The sequence below is a fragment of the Pan troglodytes genome, chromosome 15 (assembly GCF_028858775.2).
Source record: "Pan troglodytes isolate AG18354 chromosome 15, NHGRI_mPanTro3-v2.0_pri, whole genome shotgun sequence".
Lineage (NCBI taxonomy): Eukaryota > Metazoa > Chordata > Mammalia > Primates > Hominidae > Pan > Pan troglodytes.
In genome coordinates this window covers 52,417,791-52,436,385 of record NC_072413.2, presented here as the reverse complement: position 1 = coordinate 52,436,385, position 18,595 = coordinate 52,417,791, and the positions used below count along the sequence as shown (strand labels likewise).

Here is an 18,595-nt window from a genome sequence, read left to right as displayed (position 1 = left end):
TTGGGCTTATGAGATAAGAAGTCTGAGCTCCGTAATGAAGCATTATAAGGCCCTCTATGATCTGATCCCTTGCTAATTCATTTCTAAGTCTCACCACTGTCTTGCACTTAGGTTCCCTTAATACAGAATTGCTGCTGGTTTCACCTGAGACACGAAGCTTTATTTTTCTTTTCTTTTTTCCATCTCTGTTGCGTTTCCTCATTCTGAACCGTTTCCTTGGACTGCCAGTTCTACCTTCTTTTTGCCTGGAGAACTTATCATCATCTAAGGCCAACTTAGGAAACACCTACAGCAGGAATCCTGCCTAAATGCTCCAGGGCGGGCTGGCTGTCCTTCTCTGACCTTTCAGAGCATCCCACACACATCCGTTTACGGGGTTATAATAACGTAATTATTTATTTAGGTGTTCATTTCCGGCACTATACTAAGTTCTTTCAGTGCAGGTACTATCTTATTCATCTTTGTATCTGAAGCGAGAAGCGCGGTACCTGTAACAAACTAGGCATTCATTCAATAAATATTTGTTGAAAGAATAAACGCAAGAAGGAAGGAAAAATCAATCAACAACTGTGCGGACAATGTCAGTGCAACGCAGACTCCGGCCATCAGAGGGCGCCGGGGCGGCTGGGCTGGTGCGCAGGCGCGCTGAGAGGGCTGGCGCCGCGGCGGTAGCGGTGGCGGTCGCGGCTGTGGCCGGTGGAAGTGAATGGTTTTACCCAGAGGGCCCTGCGCCGCCTTTCTCCGCTGGCAACGGCGCCGCTCCCCGCTCCTCCTCCCCAGCCATGGCGTTCACGTTCGCGGCCTTCTGCTACATGCTGGCGCTGCTGCTCACTGCCGCGCTCATCTTCTTCGCCATTTGGCACGTGAGTAGCTGGGGCTGGGGAAAGGAGGGCGAGGCGGCAACACAGCTTCTTTTCGCCCCGGGCCCGCGGTCCGGGCCGCCACGGCCGCCGGGGCTTTGCGCGTCGGGGATGCGGCCCGGCTGGCACGGGCCGCGCGGCGAGGGGTCTAGGGGCCGCGGGTACTGGAGGAGCCGGGGCGCGCAGTCGCCAGGTGGATGCGCCCGCGTTGTCTCGGCACAGGCCGCGCGCACCGCTACTCCTCCCCGACTGGGTGGGGCGGCCGCGGTCCAGGCGGGCGCCCGCGGTTCCGCGCTGCGTTCGCACCGACCTCTACCGGCCCGCGGCCCTGCATCCCCGGGGAGGATGTCGACGGCGCGGTGGGACGGGCGTAGTGTGAATGAAGTTTTCCGAATTTTTGTTAATATAGATTGGCTTTCTTTTAGGGTTTCCACAGAACTGTGGCCAAAATGTAACCTACTTAGGGTGAATTTCCAACTCTACTTTTCAGCACTTGTTGGGTGCTCTTCAGATCAAATCACTTTTTTTCTCTTTTTCCAGATTGTTGTTTCCTGGTGAACTTTGATGCAAGTTCAGTTGATTACTTTGTTGATTGCATGTGCGCGTTTCCCCCCCAAATCATACTTTGACCGCTGGAGTTTCAACAGGCAGCTTTCCAAGCCACCCTTATATTCAGGATTGCTTGATTTAGTAGAGGCAGTTTTCATTTGATTTTGAGATGCTCAGAAACCTTAAGCTTTTCTGGGGCAGTATTTATTTCTGTTACACACATCATCATCACTATTGCAGGGTGGAAGCACAGCCTTACTGGTCCCTCTAAGGAAAAAGTCGTAAGTTCCCTGTGATATAGTTCTACAGAGATAAGAATTTCTGTTGCTTTAGCACAAAATTAAAAGCATTGAGAGCCTTCTGGAAATCATTCATTAAAAATTTATCTCATACTTGCTTCTCTTTTCCCCATATTCCAGTGCCTTCTGGAATGTTGCTTTTAATTTGAATGACCACGTTAACTCTTACGTAGATTTTAAGTCAGGTTTCATCATGCCAGTAACAAGGATTTCTATGAAACATACGGAGGGGCAGAATGATTAAACAGCAGCAGCGTCTTGTGCAAAAAAGTCTCGAAAGTGGAAGTATATCACAAATCCATTCCTTTTTGCTAAGCAGTGTGATTATGTTTACAATTATTTTAGGACCTGACTGCTTATTGTAATCAGGAATACTTATGTAGGCTATTAACTGTGTCAGAAATAACTGCTACCTCAGAATGCTTGTCAGTAGGAGCAGTAATTTGAAGAGCATCTTCAGCCCTGCTTTGATGGAAGAACAATACCTAAGATAATTTGGGATACAGACTAGCTCAACCTTAGTAGGCCTCTGATGAAAATGTGTGGTTCCATGGCCGGGCGCGGAGGCTCACTCCTGTAATCCCAGCACTTTGGGAGGCCGAGGCGGGAGGATCACGAGGTCAGGAGTTCGAGACCAGCCTGGCCAACATGGTGAAACCCCGTCTCTACTAAAAATACAAAAAAATTAGCCGGGCATGGTGGTGGGCGCCTGTAATCCCAGCTACTCGGGAGGCTGAGGTGGAGGAGAATCACTTGAACCCAGGAGGCAGAGGTTGCAGTGAGCCGCGATGGCGCCACTGCACTCCATCCTGGGCGGAGACTCCGTCTCAAAAAAAAAAAAAAAAAAAAAAGAAAGAAAGAAAGTGTGTGGTTCCATTCCATCTGTAGATGTAGCTTTAAGTCACTCTGCTTGATGGGTGTTCCTTTTTTCTGGGATGATGGGGATTCTTAGAGTGGTGGGGTTGGCTTTTTCACATTTTTACGTTTTGAACCAGGTTGTGTTTGGCTTAAGGAAAACCTGAACCGCACTTTCAAAAAACGGGTAATTTCAGCTTAAACAAATGCGTGTCTGGGTGAAGTAAATAATTTTAAGTCGTGTTATACAATGAAAAAAAAATTATACCGCAGATTTGTGGAGAGCTTTTATGCTTAGGGATTTCTTCATTCAGAGAGTTAGTATCCTTTTGGAAACAATTCTAAATAAATAGATAGTTTTAATTTTTCTATTACCCATATAACCTTATGTTTATCATCTTAGGTAGTATCTTAGTCCATTCCTTTATAGTGTTTATAGTGTTGCTATACAGGAATACGGGAGGCTGAGTAATTTACAAAGAAAAAAGAGGTTTATTTACCTCAGGATTCTGCTGACTATAAGACTGGGCATCTGGTGAAAGTCTCAGCCTGCTTCCACTCATGGTGGGGGAGTAGTGTGTAGAGATCCCATAGTGAGAGGAAGCAAAGGAAAAAGAGGGGGAGGTGCCAGGTGCTGTTTACAAGCCAGTTCTCTTGGGTCCTAATGGCAGGAGAACTCACTTATTCCCTCCAAGATGACACCAAACCATTCATGAGGGATCTGCTCCCATGACCCAAACACCTCCCGTTAGATCCCGCCTCCAACATTGGGGATCAAATTTCAACCTGAGATTTGGAGGAGTTAAACCAAACTCTAGCAGGTAGTTGAAGTATCTTTCAGAAGACTCATTTTACAATTTTTAAATTACATTCCAAAAATCTTATTTACATTAATCACTGTATTAGAGAATGTTTTTTATGCTGATGATTATATCTGTCAATTTAGTCCTAATTCATGTCATTGATGCTCTGTGGAGAATAGAGTCGGGAGCATAGATTGTTTGAAAAATTAAAAGCTTAAAAGTCATTCCTTAAAGATGTGTATCAAATTGGAAGGTATTCTGAATTGTGTACTTGGGCATCTTTAGGGATTTATCTGTTTTATTTTTGTTATACTTCTGTGGGAAATTTTGTGGGTGTCTTTGCTCAGCCACATAGCTGCAAAAAGATTTGAAAATCATTAAGAATATTCTCAGAAGAGGTTCGAAAACCCTAGCCTATAGCACTCAAAGAGAAACCCATTCAACAACATAGTTAAAAAATCCCTGTGACTAGGCACAGTGGCTCATTCCTGTAATCCCGGCACTTTGGGAGGCCAAGGCAGGTGGATCACCTGAGCTCAGGAGTTTGAGACCAGCCTGGGCAACATGGTAAAATCCCATCTCTACAAAAACTACAAAAATTAGCCAGGCATGGTGGCATGCACCTGTAGTCCCAGCTACTCCGGAGGCTGAGGCAGGAGAATCATTTGAGCTGAGGAGGTGGAGGTTGCAGTGAGCTGAGATTGTGCCACTGCACTCCAGCCTGGGTGACAGAGTAAGACCCTGTCTCAAGAAAAAAAAAAAAAAAAAAAAAAAATTCCCTTGAAGTCACCTGAAGAAAATGTCCAATTAAATGTCAGTTTTAAAGACAAGTTTTGTATTCTGTTAAGTTGGATCTTGTTATAGACAAGTACTTACGATTATCATCCTTGTCTTGAGCTTTATTACTAAAATGCATTGGGGTTATAGACCACGGCTGACGTCAAGTAGCAGACTAATAACGTCCATAAGTAATCAGAAATTAGTATTTTCTAATTACACATTTATGTTTTTAACATTTGTGTTAGGTGTCATTAGCCAAGGGAAATCCCCCTGGTGAGTTCTGCCTTTTTTTTTTTTAATCCCTAGTGCTATTTTTTTCACCCCCTCCTTCCAGTTAATATTTATTGAACACTTAACTATGTGCCAGGCACTATTTTATATTTTAGGCCCCGGGACATAATAGTAAATACAACAATCTTTGTTCTTTCAGAGATTACATTCTAATGTTTTATTATTTTCCTTCTATTGTTGTTTGGTTGGAGTTTTTATTAGGGCAGGTTGGTGAATTTTATAGAACTCTAGAAATTAAAAAAACCGTCTTTTTATGAATCTAAATTTTAACAGGGAAATAAACAGTCATGTTAAAAGATGGAAATATGTAACTTTACTGATTACTGATAATATTGAGCAACACTTTCACATATAAAGATACTATTCCTAACTCATTAAGGGAAGGGTAGCTTAGTTTGTGTGTCCCTGGGGTGAGTAGTGTTAGCAACTAAAATGGCTCCCCCATCAACTTGCTGCCTTTGTTTTCTTTCTTTGTCACCTGAAATGATGCCACAAAGTGGTGCAGAGTCCCTATTTTGACTCTTAATGTACATTCTAGTGACCCTTGAGGTTGAAGCCACATTCCTCCAGAGTGCGGACAAAAGCATCCTTAGAAATGTATGTGTTTGGGCACCAATGGCAACACATTGAAGAGTTCGAGTCCATCTCTAGTGTCCCACTGAGCACTGTGCCAAGGGAGGAGGAGCATGCACAGATAAATAAAAATGGTCCTTCTCCCTGAGAGTGTAGAGGGGCAGACAGACCTGTGTGTAAATACCACACTCCAGTGTGAGACAAGCCATATCGATGGCATTATAGAGTCCCATGCTGTGTGGAGATGTGGGGAAGGATGCAATTACTTCTGCCCAAAGGAGTTAGGAAAGCCTGCAGAAAGAAGTTGACCTAGGAAGGTTTGTTTTTTTTTAGGATAAAGAGGAATTTGGATAAACAGTTGAAATTATTTTTCTAGTCAGAAGATTATTTCGAGTAGAGATAAGTTGAAATAACTTGAGCAGAGGCATTGAAGAAATTGAAAATTGAAGGTATTTATTACAGTAATACCAAATTTTAGTGATACTGAGATAAGAGTGTTTTCACTTTAAATCGCATTCTGGTTCTTTTTGTCATATATGAGTTTACTGTAAATTGGTATTTGTGATCTTGGTGTACTTTTGTTCCTGTTTTATTAACTTTAATAATTATTTGAAGATGGGGCAGGTTTGTTGCTGCTTTTAATTAAAGTGAGTGGTCCTAACTGTTTTAATTTTATTTTAGATTATAGCATTTGATGAGCTGAAGACCGATTACAAGAATCCTATAGACCAGTGTAATACACTGAATCCCGTAAGTTATAATATAGGATTTATCTTTAGATTTTAAAAATATGTTTGTTTTTAACTTGATGTAATTTGAAAATGGCCAGTATTCTGAGTAGCATAATATATTTGTACTTTTTGAAGTAGGCAGAATTTAAAAAATCTTCTTTCTCCTGTCGTGCTTGACTATTCTATTATTAATCTGCTGGTGATCTTGTCAGCTGTCATACTAACATTCTTCCAATCTGCTTTTTACATTGTCGGCCAAAGACAGTTGAAAAGGTCAAAAAGATTAAAAGAGTCAAAATTGCATTAAAGGTGTGTACTGCTTTTTAGTTAAATGTTTTAATGCTATATTCATTTCATGGGGAGGGTTAGGGCATTTGTATTTGTAACGTTTTGTTCAGTGTGCTCGTTCATATGCCTGTTGAGGTTTATGATTTCATGAAATTTCATATTTTATGCAAATATATGCTTGCTGGCCCAGTCAAGTAGGGAAAGCTGTTAAATGCGTATGCGTTTTTTTATGTTATAGCCATAGGCACTTCTATGTGAAATTATTTGGTGCAGTACTTGAAAGTTGGTTAACATAAAATGACTAATAGATGGTGAGATGATTCTCGGGTTGTGACTTATTGTGAGGTAGTATGTGAGTGAAATCTTTAGTATGGACTTATCTGCCATATCTAGTTTTATCTTTGGTTTGCATATTCTGGAATAAATGAGTCATTCTTTCAGCTGATGTTTATTCAGAGCCTGTTAGGTGGATAGCTCTGTTCTGGGGGCTCTGGGATCTCACAGCAATGCCATTCTTTGGACTTAGGGTGCCATAATTTTGTAGATAACAATTTGTATACAAATGTCTATGTGGTTATTTCTAGTGTGTATCTACTTTCTGTTTCTAAAACAGGCCTGAATTACACTGAGTTCTGAGCCATCATGAATTTAGTGATAATGTAGCTCCATTGTGCTTAGGGTTTTTGAAAAAATATATATGTATGTATTTTTAAATTTTCTTTTGAGATGGGGGTCTCTCTATATTGCCCAGACTCGTATCAAACTCCTGGGTCAAGTGATCCTCCTGCCTCAATCTCCTGGGTAGCTGGGATTACAGGCACACACCAGGGTACCCAGTTTGTTTTTTTGTATTTTTGCCTGCATTTAGGAAGATACTCCTTTAGCCTGTGTATTTGATTTTGCCTGACTGGTCAGTAATTGAAAGGTTGGTTGTTTATAAGAAAGCAGTGGGTATGTCTTCAAGAAATAAAATACAGTAATTCAGCTTTAAAAATTACTTAACGAAGGGGAGAGTTTGTGTAGATTTTAATTGTCTAGCATACTAGTGTACTAGCACTAGGTGCTAGAGGGATTTTATTTGGAAAAGCATCTAGAAAGTTAGTTTGGTACTTTATTATTGTTTCCCAGATAAATGTGGATGGTGGAAGAGATTTCTAGTTTGTCTTTAGAGAACTGTTACAGTAAGAGTTGATGTAGGTACAATTAAAAGTATTAACTTATTAGCTGTTTCTTTGCTCTTATGAAACAAGACATAAGAAGATGAATTTGCCTTCTCTTGGAAAGCATTAAGTGTTAATTGTAAAACATCTTAACCTAAGTAGTTGAAGTTGTTACCAGGAAATGAAGAAACTGAAATTTCTCCTTTTGATAGCTGTTTATTAATAGTATTCTGTGCTGTTTGCCTTTTCATTACTTCAAATAACCAAATGATGATGAAGGTAAAAATATTTGAAATCAGATGAGGATTTTCCTGGGTGCTAGGCTCTGTGATAAGCACTTTGCCTGAATTTTTAAATTTAATTCTCATGACAATCCTGAGGTAGGTATATTGTTATCTCATGAATAGGAGAGTAAACTGAAGCTTTTCCAGGTTAAAGCACTTTGCCGAATGTTATACAGCTAAGATAGAGTCAGAACTTGAACTCAAGGCAGCCTAATTTTTGAAGCTCAAGTTCTTGTATTTTCCTAATGTATTGTAAATTTAGGAGGGACAGGTTTCATTTTAACAGGTAATGTGCGATTCCTGGCTTTTCTTAATGGAAAGAAATTCTCACTGAGAAGAGACATGTGCTTGGGACATCCTAATGCTGCAGGAGGTTGAAGGACATTTTTATAGCAGCACAGGTTGCCTTTTGGATAGGGTGCCAATAATTGGCTGAATAGCAGTGCATCTGACAGTTTTCCCTATTTAAATTTGTTCTGACAGTTCTGCCAAAGTATGGGGGAAGACAAATATCACTATTTTTTAAATTGTGAACTTTAACAAGAGAATATTATATTTTGCATGTTTAAATGCTATCATTTCAGCCATATTTGCTTGAGGTTTTTTTTCTGGATACTAGTTTCTGTTTGAACCTTGGTTCCTAAATTGAATAATTTTTGTGTCTCTTGGGAAATTTTGTCATTAAAGAATACTTGGAGAGGGTTGGTTTTTAAGAGAGATGGGTAGTAAATGTTTCTGGACTCCTTTTGAGGAGAAGGGAGGGAATGGCATTGTTTCATATTAGAACTGGTAGAGTTGTAGATTATCTTTATTAACACTTTTATTAAAGTAATATTAAGAGCGGGAGGGGGTCATGCTTTCAAAATCATTCTTTCCATACTTCAGTCTGTAAGTGTAGGATAAAACCTTGCATGAGGATTTGTTTGTTAGGTATCAGTTGGCTTTTTAGGGCTGAAATAGGCTTATATTTTAAAGACAACATCTGTAATTTAAACAAGTATTATAAAAGCAACTCTAGTGGAATTCTTAATAAAATGTATATTTTTCTTGGTTTGTCCTGGTTATAGTCCTTGAGTTTCAGAGTCCTATGGCCCTTTTCTTGTTTAGAGAACTTTGATCTTAAATAGATGCTGGCTTAAATGTTACTTAGAAGTTTAGGTACATATGCAGAGTTTATCCTTTGTTATTGTATTGCTTAAGTTTGTAGAAAATATTTGGTTAGTGGTGTAGATGAGTTGTTTACGTGGATTTTTTTTTTTAAATAGTATTCATTAGAAAGTCCCCTCTACAGCTTTAAATTGGAAACAGTAATTTGGGAGTATGAGAAAATGGGCCTGAGTATGTAGTGTGATTACAATATCTACAGCCATGGTTTCCCCTCAGGAGTGATCTGATGATGATAAGTATTCATATGATTTCCATTTGGTATGAAGTAAACATTTGAGAAACTGGCTTTGTAGCTGTGACTTACAGGAGATACTTCGGCTGAAACTTGCAATGAGAGGTTTTGGTATTTTTATTTAACAAAGTCCTCAGGCTGAAATCTTTAGGATGAGAAAGATAATTTAACATAAAGCATTAACTCCTGGTCATTTTATAAAAAGCATTTTGCTCGAATTAATTTTTCTTCACTTAATATTACCTACTACCAAAAGGTTTATTTTGTTTTTGGGTTCTGAGCTTCTACTGGTCTTCTGTTGTGTCTGTAGCATTTTGTTGGCAAGCAGGAGTAAAGAAACGGAAAGGCCACCTAAGAATGAGAACTTGGGAACCTGGAAAATCTTAATTTCATGGTTAAGAACTCAGTCTTTTCCCTCCTACATTGCAGAAAGCGAATCTTTTACATTTGTGCATATTAGTGTTCTTCCCCTCACTGTGCTGAGATTATTGGCTGATTGGCTTTCCATTAAAAAATTACTTCTGTGGGAATGCAATGTGGTTTGTTAAATATTGTGTATGTAGCATTTCTGGTTTTTGTTAAAGGCTTAAAAACACTGATATGTAAAATTCTAAAGGGGAGTTTTGTTTCTGTGGAATTTTTAATATGTTGCATGTGATCTCTCATTTTTGTACTTCTATCATTGTTGAATGGTGAAAAGTATTCTAGTTGACTAGCAAATTGTTTAACAATCTGGGTGGTAACTTTATATAATTTGATCTGTTACTCTAAGAATTTGAGCTTTGAATTTTAAGTCATGTATCTTACTATGTTAGTGCAAGCTATATGCTCTGGTCAGTTTGCCTGTAATCCTACTTTTGGTAAAAAGTTAAACATGGAAATAAAACTCAGTAGCATCTGTTATTTCTGAGTCTAAGAAAACAGTGATTTTTCATTACGGAAACTTGGTTGCCACCTGCTTTCCAGATTAGTAGTTGACTTAATGCTGAGGCATTTTGATAACTGGCTTGTGTTTTCCTTCCAGCTTGTACTCCCAGAGTACCTCATCCACGCTTTCTTCTGTGTCATGTTTCTTTGTGCAGCAGAGTGGCTTACACTGGGTCTCAATATGCCCCTCTTGGCATATCATATTTGGAGGTAATATTTAGATACACTTTTAATATTTTTTTAAATTAAAACTTAAATATACTGTGGTTGATACGGTTATCTTACATGCTAGTCACCTACATAAAAATGGAAGATTAGTTGGCATTTATTTTTTTAAAAATCAAGTGGATGAACAAAAACTATTTCAATACCTCATATAGAGCTTACTTTATTTTTAAGGGAATTTTTTTAAAAAAGTGAAGTATAACTTAGTGTTGTGCACAAGTCTGAAGTATATAGCTCAATGAATTTTTACATACGTATACACCTGTTAAACCACCACCCAGATCAAGATACACAACAGTTGTAGCCTCCAGAGCATTCACTTGTGCCCCATCTTAAGTCAGTTACCCTCCACACCTCCCAAGACCACTGACCTCTATCAACTTAGATTAGCTTTGCTTGTCCTTGAACTTCAGGTAAGTCAAAATGTACAGTATGTGTCTAATTTCTTTCTGTGTTTATGACTAATTTTGGTTATTTGTAAAAGATAATATTTTATAACTTCCATAGTAATATCTGCCGTATATAGAGTTAGAAGTTTTTGTTTTAAATAGGCATGTCAAAACCTTATTGCCCTTGATTTTAGGAGACATATACTGAAGAAATATTTAGAAGTAAAATGGTATCAGGTCTACAATGGACTCTGAAATGATTCAGAAAAAAATGTACTTGGCCGGGCGCAGTGGCTCACGCCTGTAATCCCAGCACTTTGGGAGCCCGAAGTAGGTGGATCACAAGGTCAGGAGTTCAAGACCAGCCTGGCCAAGATGGTGAAACCCTGTCTCAACTAAAAGTACAAAAATTAACCAGTAGTGGTGGCGGGCGCCTATAAACTCAGCTACTTGGGAAGCTGAGGCAGAGAATTGCTTCAGGCTGGGAGGCAGAGTTTGCAGTTAGCCAAGATCGTGTCACTGCACTCCAGCCTGGGCAACAGAGCGAGACTCTGTCTCAAAAAAAAAAAAAAATTTACTCAGGGCCAGGTACAGTGGCTCATGTCTGTAATCCCAGCACTTTGAGAGTTTGAGGCAGGTGGATCACTTGAGCCCAGGAGTTGGAGAACAGACTGGGCAACGTGGCAAAACCCCCCTCTACAAAAAAATACAAAAAAAATTAGCTAAGCATGGTGGCGTGTGCCTGTAGTCCCCGCTACTTGGGAGGCTGAAGCAGAAGGATTGCTTGAGCCCAGGAATCTGAGATTGTGGTGAGCCAAGATTGCACCACTATATTGCAGCCTGGGTTACAGGGTAAGACCCTGTCTCAAAACAACAACAACAAAAAAACAAAACAAAAAACCAAAAAAACCCAGTACTCAGAATGAGAAAGAGAAGGAGAAAGCAAATATAGTAAAAATGGACATTTGGAATATCTGGGTGAAAGGTTCTTGTATCTTTTCTGTAAGTCTAAAATTATGCCAAGATAAGTAAAAACAAAACACCTATTTTCTTTTTACAGTTCTTCCTATTTTTCTTGGATTTCTGAAAAGGCAGAGACTAGAAGAAACTTGTTTAGCTATCTCATTCTGCTCATTTAGGGGCTCTACTTTTAAAATTAAGATGGTAAAAGGAAAGCATTTTACCCATAAGTAAAAGAATGCTTCCCTTTATGGACCACCTCTCGTAACAGATGTTTTAGAAGAAAGACCTGCTTTCTTATCTGAACATTTACTGCCCTTTCTGAATGCCTAATAGACTGTGTTTATTCCAGGTATATGAGTAGACCAGTGATGAGTGGCCCAGGACTCTATGACCCTACAACCATCATGAATGCAGATATTCTAGCATATTGTCAGAAGGAAGGATGGTGCAAATTAGCTTTTTATCTTCTAGCATTTTTTTACTACCTATATGGGTAAGTTGAAAAGGTAAAATGAAATATGCCTTCACTTTGCTGCTTTAAAAGTTTGCAGGCATTATGGTTTTCACACCTCAAAATCCATTCGAAGAATAACTTAGTGTCTTAAGTGTGCATGGTGCACACCAGCAAATTCGCACACATTCAGTGTGGCCCACACTGGTGCTTGTCAAGGCAGTAAACCAGCCTGCCATCAGAGGCAGAAGGTTTGGTCAGGGATGCTGCTTCATAAGTTTTCAGACACATTCAGTCAGTAAAGGATGGTCCTCATTCTCCATGGCAAAGTGATGTCATTGAAGGATAGGGATGTGTGAGTTTGCAGAAATTTCTGCTTGTCTTCAGGGTCTCTCCAGACATTATGTTTCATTTTTTCCTTATCATTCTTCATAAGTCGTGTGCTCTGCCCTTTATTTTCTGATTTGCTTGATTTGAGTGGTATGAATGAAAGAAGTAGTTCTACCTTACAGGGTGGTGCAGTTTCCGATTTTTGTTCTTTTTTTTTGAGTCGGAGTCTCTGTTGCCCAGGCTAGAGTGCAGTGGCGTGATCTCTGCTCACTGCAACCTCCGCCCCACCAGGTTCAAGCAATTCTCCTGCCTCAGCCTCCTGAGTAGCTGGGATTACAGGCGTGCACCACCACGCCCGGCTAATTTTTGTATTTTTAGTAGAGACAGAGTTTCACCATGTTGGCCAGGGGTCTTGAACTCCCGACCTCAGGTGATCCGCCCACCTTGGCCTCCCAAAGTACTGGGATTACAGGCGTGAGCCATCGCGCCCAGCCTGATTTTTTTCCTTTTATACTCTCATGGACTCATTGTTCCTCTAGGTCAGGGTGTCTCAACTTCAGCACTGTTGACGCTTCTGGGCTGTGTGGGAATTTCTGTGGGAAGCTGTCCTGTATATCATGGGACGTTTAGCAGCATCCCTGGCCTTTACCCACTAGTTGCCATTAGCACCCTCCTGCCCCCCTCATGACAACCAAAAATGTCTCTGGACATTGCCAGATGTCCTGAGGGGCAAAATTGCCCTGGTTGAGAACCACTGCTGTAGGTGTGTTGTAGGTACAGTGAAATGACTGCTTGTTAAAACTAGAAAAGGACACTGTTAAATGTAGAATTATATATTTCTTTAAGCTATGTGAATATACTTTTACAATCACTTACATAAAATACTTTCTCATTTTTTATTAATACATACTCAACTAGAGAGGACTTTCTCCTTGATTTTCAGAATATTTCCAAAAAAGCTGTAAGCTTTAAAAAAACAGCATAAGCTTCCCTTCTCTTTTTCATTACTTGAAAACTTGCTAAGATAGGCTTATATTCATATTTCTCTTCATACATAAGTTTCCGTCATAGAAAAGATGAATGGTTAGACTGAAATTTAGGAAAAAGGTATTTTTGGTATTTTTATGCCTTTAGAGGCTATTACTGTGAAAATGAGTATCCTTTAGTGCATATGCAGATATTACTCATCTGTGAAACAAAGAAGTGCTCTGAAAAGTGAAATTCTATGTGTCACTTTAATTTCCTGTTAATTTTCATTTCGTAAGTTTCCATAGCAAATGTCTGGAACGGGCTGGTGTATGATAGGCACTTCAAACATATTTGTTGAATGAAAGAAATGAAATGAATGATTGAATAAATGATAAAGTTGGAGATGTGCAGTTGTGGGAAAATATTCAGCAGGATATGGTAGCACCAGGACATTTGTTCTGTTTTAAGGTTGTCTATCAAGCTTGTTCAACTCCTTTGTATTTCTGTTTAGAGATATGTGCTTTTTGAATCATGCCCCTATGCCGTTCCCATATCACTCTATGTAGAATTGCCCTTGGCAGTTCTTAAACCTAAATCAAAAGGTCATTGCCTTTTATTTTACTGTTTTCCCCCCTTTTCTTTTTTAACCGCTTCCTAAAAGTTGCTATTGCTTAGATCCTTTCTGTAATGGGAAAGATCCTTGATTGATCATTCCTTTCTATACAATGGGGATACACATGGTACCTGCCTTCTAGGACTGCTTGGAGGATTAAGCAAGGTAATGTATATAAAAGACCTAACAGGGCCTGGCGTGAAGTGAGCCCTCCAGAGATACTCATTCTATTATTAGACACGACTCCAGAGTGTGTGATGTTTGGATGGCTTCTCTAAGCTCTGATCCGCCATTAAGCTTTCAGCTGTGCCGTTCTACTTGCTAAAATTGGAAGGGAATAGGGGACAACTACAGCATATGCACTGAGCCAAGTCCTATGTTAGGCAAAAGTCCATAAATGCAAATTAAAATCACTGTGAACTTGTCATTAGTCTTGTCATTTTCTGTGATACTAGTTTGCTATATAAAGCATACTCTCTCATGCTCTGAGTTTTTTTTTTAATAATTAGTAATGTTCAAATTAACATCTTTTTTCTTCTTTTCAGCATGATCTATGTTTTGGTGAGCTCTTAGAACAACACACAGAAGAATTGGTCCAGTTAAGTGCATGCAAAAAGCCACCAAATGAAGGGATTCTATCCAGCAAGATCCTGTCCAAGAGTAGCCTGTGGAATCTGATCAGTTACTTTAAAAAATGACTCCTTATTTTTTAAATGTTTCCACATTTTTGCTTGTGGAAAGAATGTTTTCATATGTTATACTCGGATAAAGATTTTAAATGGTATTACGTATAAATTAATATAAAATGATTACCTCTGGTGTTGACAGGTTTGAACTTGCACTTCTTAAGGAACAGCCATAATCCTCTGAATGATGCATTAATTACTGACTGTCCTAGTACATTGGAAGCTTTTGTTTATAGGAACTTGTAGGGCTCATTTTGGTTTCATTGAAACAGTATCTAATTATAAATTAGCTGTAGATATCAGGTGCTTCTGATGAAGTGAAAATGTATATCTGACTAGTGGGAAACTTCATGGGTTTCCTCATCTGTCATGTAGATGATTATATATGGATACATTTACAAAAATAAAAAGCGGGAATTTTCCCTTCGCTTGAATATTATCCCTGTATATTGCATGAATGAGAGATTTCCCATATTTCCATCAGAGTAATAAATATACTTGCTTTAATTCTTAAGCATAAGTAAACATGATATAAAAATATATGCTGAATTACTTGTGAAGAATGCATTTAAAGCTATTTTAAATGTGTTTTTATTTGTAAGACATTACTTATTAAGAAATTGGTTATTATGCTTACTGTTCTAATCTGGTGGTAAAGGTATTCTTAAGAATTTGCAGGTACTACAGATTTTCAAAACTGAATGAGAGAAAATTGTATAACCATCCTGCTGTTCCTTTAGTGCAATACAATAAAACTCTGAAATTAAGACTCACTTTCAGTGCATTGTTTGAGATTAAAAATAGTATTTCTTAAACTTGCTTAATCCATGTTAAAGACATGTTGCTGTCGTTTTTAAAAAGTGACGTACTACATTATGGTTTTTCTGAAAAATACCATGCCTAGATCTAAAAAGGAAAATTTTTAAATGCCGAGCACATTAACCTCTTTTGTCATTTGACAGGATTCATAAACGTGGATGGTATAGCATCATCATTTCTCTTACCAATTAAGAAAAATTATGGTGGCACTTAAAATATTTTACTTTGATTTTTCTTTTTTGGAACAGTCAGTTTTAAGGTAAAATGGCTTGTAAATTTGAGTTTTTGCTGCTGCTTGTAAGGCAGGTAAATTATGGCTTGCATGTTTTCATAAGCATAAATAAATCTTGTGCTTTATTTGGGATGAGGAAGTTAAGGCAGTTGAAAATAAAATAAGTGGTTCGGAAGTTTCTTGAGAAGAGGATCAAAAGAAAGAGAACCAATATATAGAAATTTCACATGATCAAGGAAGTTTATGGATGCGTTTGTGGAAATCTTACTCTATGAACTTGTTGGATTAGATGCTGTTTTATTCTCTACTAAGTGAAAAGTGCTTTATTTCAGTGCTTTCCCATGGTTGGGAGAGAGTAGCTGTTAACTATTCTGGGTAATGGGGGTGAGTATGTTGAGGAAGAGATTTAGAACCAGAAGAGTGAAGAGACTCAAACTGTTCCATAACAAGGAAAGCTTTAAAGACCTTGTATTTTACAGTCTGGAGAACTAGAGGGATCTGACTCTTGGTCAGTTCATGTAACAAATTATTGAGTACTTGCTGGGCGCTCAAGATTGATGCTTTGAGCACAGGCAGTCATTTAGTTTCCAGTCCACCTGATTACATCAGCATGCACTTAGTTTTCTTTCTTGTTCACAAGGACTTTTGATCATGCAAGACCTGGCCAAGTCTTCTATAATCCAGATGGGTTTCCTGGGGCTGTTACTTGAGTATTCCTGTCAAAATATTTTCGTGAACCCTGCCTCTCTTAGCAAACACTACTTCATAAGTGTTAACAAACATCCTTTTAATAATCTATTCCAGAATATTTTCCAGGAGTAAGTTTACTGGTTGGGATTTGTGGAAGCCATTTTCTCATGTTTCCCAAATAAGGTATGTAGTCTTCAGCTGATTCCTCAAAGATGATTGACAGGGAGTTTCACCCATCTTTGTGGTAGTTTGTTAGTTCCTAGGCATGTAAGTGATTAAAAGATTGAGTACCTGCTCTCCTAATATCTACCCACTTTTACCATGTCAGTGTTTTATGAATTAGATCACTTACCAAGAGAAAGCAGAAACGAAATACTTGAATCTGACAATATCCGACTGGCTCTTTTCATTGCTCTGGATTTATTTTCCACATCAATCTCTTTGGGGTGGCCCTAGCCTATTATTCCTGTGGGTTCAGCTGAGGCATGGTTAGCCTGGGTTTATAATTCAGTTTACCTTAAACATTTCCTGTGCAGCAATAGCTGTTCATTTAGGTACTCTTTTTTTTTCTCCTTATTACAGTTACTTTTGGTATTATGTGCTTTATCTTTAAAAGCTTTCTAGCTCTAGGAAATTGTTTTCCCCGTTTGTGTCTATTTTATTGCATCTTGTGTAACACTCTGGTTATATCTATACCAACAACTTTTTGTTGCTATGGATACCACAGATTGTCCTGAATTAAAACCCTAACATAATAAATGTCTGTTTAGCCGTTACTTTACTGAGTAATAATACTATATCGTGGCAGTATGGCCCTTTAATACTAAGGAGGTATGGTGTAGGAATTATTTGAACACTCATATCCAAATGTTATTAATGATGTTTGACACTTTTCTCAGTGCTTAATGATATTCCTCACTCCTCATTCCAGGGTAGAGGAGGGTTTGGTCCCAGGCTATGGACAAACTGCTAATTTGTTTGAAGTTTGAATTATTTTTCATGGGAAAGGGAAGTGATAGGAAATGACCAAGACCATCCACTTTTGACTTGAGTATGGATCGAGTATAAGTAATAGTTTCCTAGCCTCACTGATTGTACCATGAACTGACAGACCTACCAGTCAAGTTCATGTACCCAGATAATGGTCTCTCACATGGCAACAAAGTACACAGCAGTTTGCAGTATGTGTCTCTTTTAAAGCCAGTTCAGTGTTTTCACCTTGACGACCACTCCTGCAAACAGTTCTCATAGAGCTCTTCTCTGCTCACCAAATCAATATATTTTGAAGCTATGTCAAATATTTACATAGAAAGGAAATAAAGTTGTATGTGCTTTGAAACCAGCAAAATACTTTCCTTTGTACAACACCTCTTTTCCTTCTATGTTTATGAATAGAGTTCGTGGAATATTGCCATAGTATAAATAATGACTTCTGTGTATCACTTATACCCTGTAGGGGTGAGCTTTCACCTTAGGTGTGGTTATATCCTAGCAGTGTATCAAGCCCACTCAAATAATGATCTATATTTAAAAGTATGTGTCTAGTTTACTTATTTATGTCATTTAACATCCATAAATGTACATTTAACATCCATAAATGTCATTTAACATCCATAAATGTACATCTCTCAGTTGTATATCATGATTGTAAATCAGAAATTTTGATGGCAAGAATATTCTAAAACAACATTCTTTAGGGGAAAGAAAAACATGGATACCTTATCTAGCATTGCTCATAAAAGTACTCATGTTCATCCTTTTTGGAAACTATTAATCATGCTAGCCTTAGATCATTTTAAGCTCCTTTGCTCAAACCAATCATTGATCTGCAGTATGACCAGCAGCTAGTAAGTCTGTGGTGCTACCAGTATAGCTTGGAAGATGGTTCTGAATTAATACCTCAGAATGATATCAAAAGTAAAAGAGTGGTTCTATTGCTAAATATATTGACTAACTTTCTTAACAACAATTTTACTTTGAAATTTAAAGTTCTAAAGCTAAATGTCTAAAAGAAGTAACTGCAGCTTGTTCTGCTGATTTTGGAAAATAGTATTAACCATGTAAGATCTTTGGGGTTGGAGTGAAGGTCTTATCTGCATTAATTTTGTTAATGCACATTGTAGAAGATGTGGAGAACATCTTGACATGCGTAAGGATTGCATCTCATAATTTTATTGTGTAGTGCTTTTTCTAAATATTTACATTTCTTTGGTTCCCATGTTCATGTATTCTGGAGAAGTAAAATTTCTTGATTACTAGGCAGACCCTAAAACTACTAAGAGAAACATAACATGTAGTTAGCTGTCTGCTCATGGTTTGTTAAAATCTAAGCTAACCTTAATGGTGCTGTATCCGCCGTCCACAGAAAACGCCCTTAAGTAGCCCTACCTTACTCCTTAGAGCTTATTTTGCTTTTGTATTTAATAAAA

The 18,595-nt window shown here is 38.4% G+C and overlaps 1 protein-coding gene across 1 annotated transcript; it reads left to right on the top strand.

The window, feature by feature from the left end:
* The first annotated feature begins 405 nt into the window (after positions 1-405).
* CNIH1 (cornichon family AMPA receptor auxiliary protein 1) lies at positions 406-15,198 on the top strand. The gene is made up of 5 exons (XM_509955.8): positions 406-863; positions 5,692-5,760; positions 9,897-10,009; positions 11,726-11,869; positions 14,285-15,198. The coding sequence occupies exons 1-5, from the start codon at positions 579-581 to the stop codon at positions 14,310-14,312; spliced, it is 639 nt and encodes a 212-aa protein (XP_509955.3). The 5' UTR covers positions 406-578; the 3' UTR covers positions 14,313-15,198.
* The last annotated feature ends 3,397 nt before the right edge of the window (positions 15,199-18,595 follow it).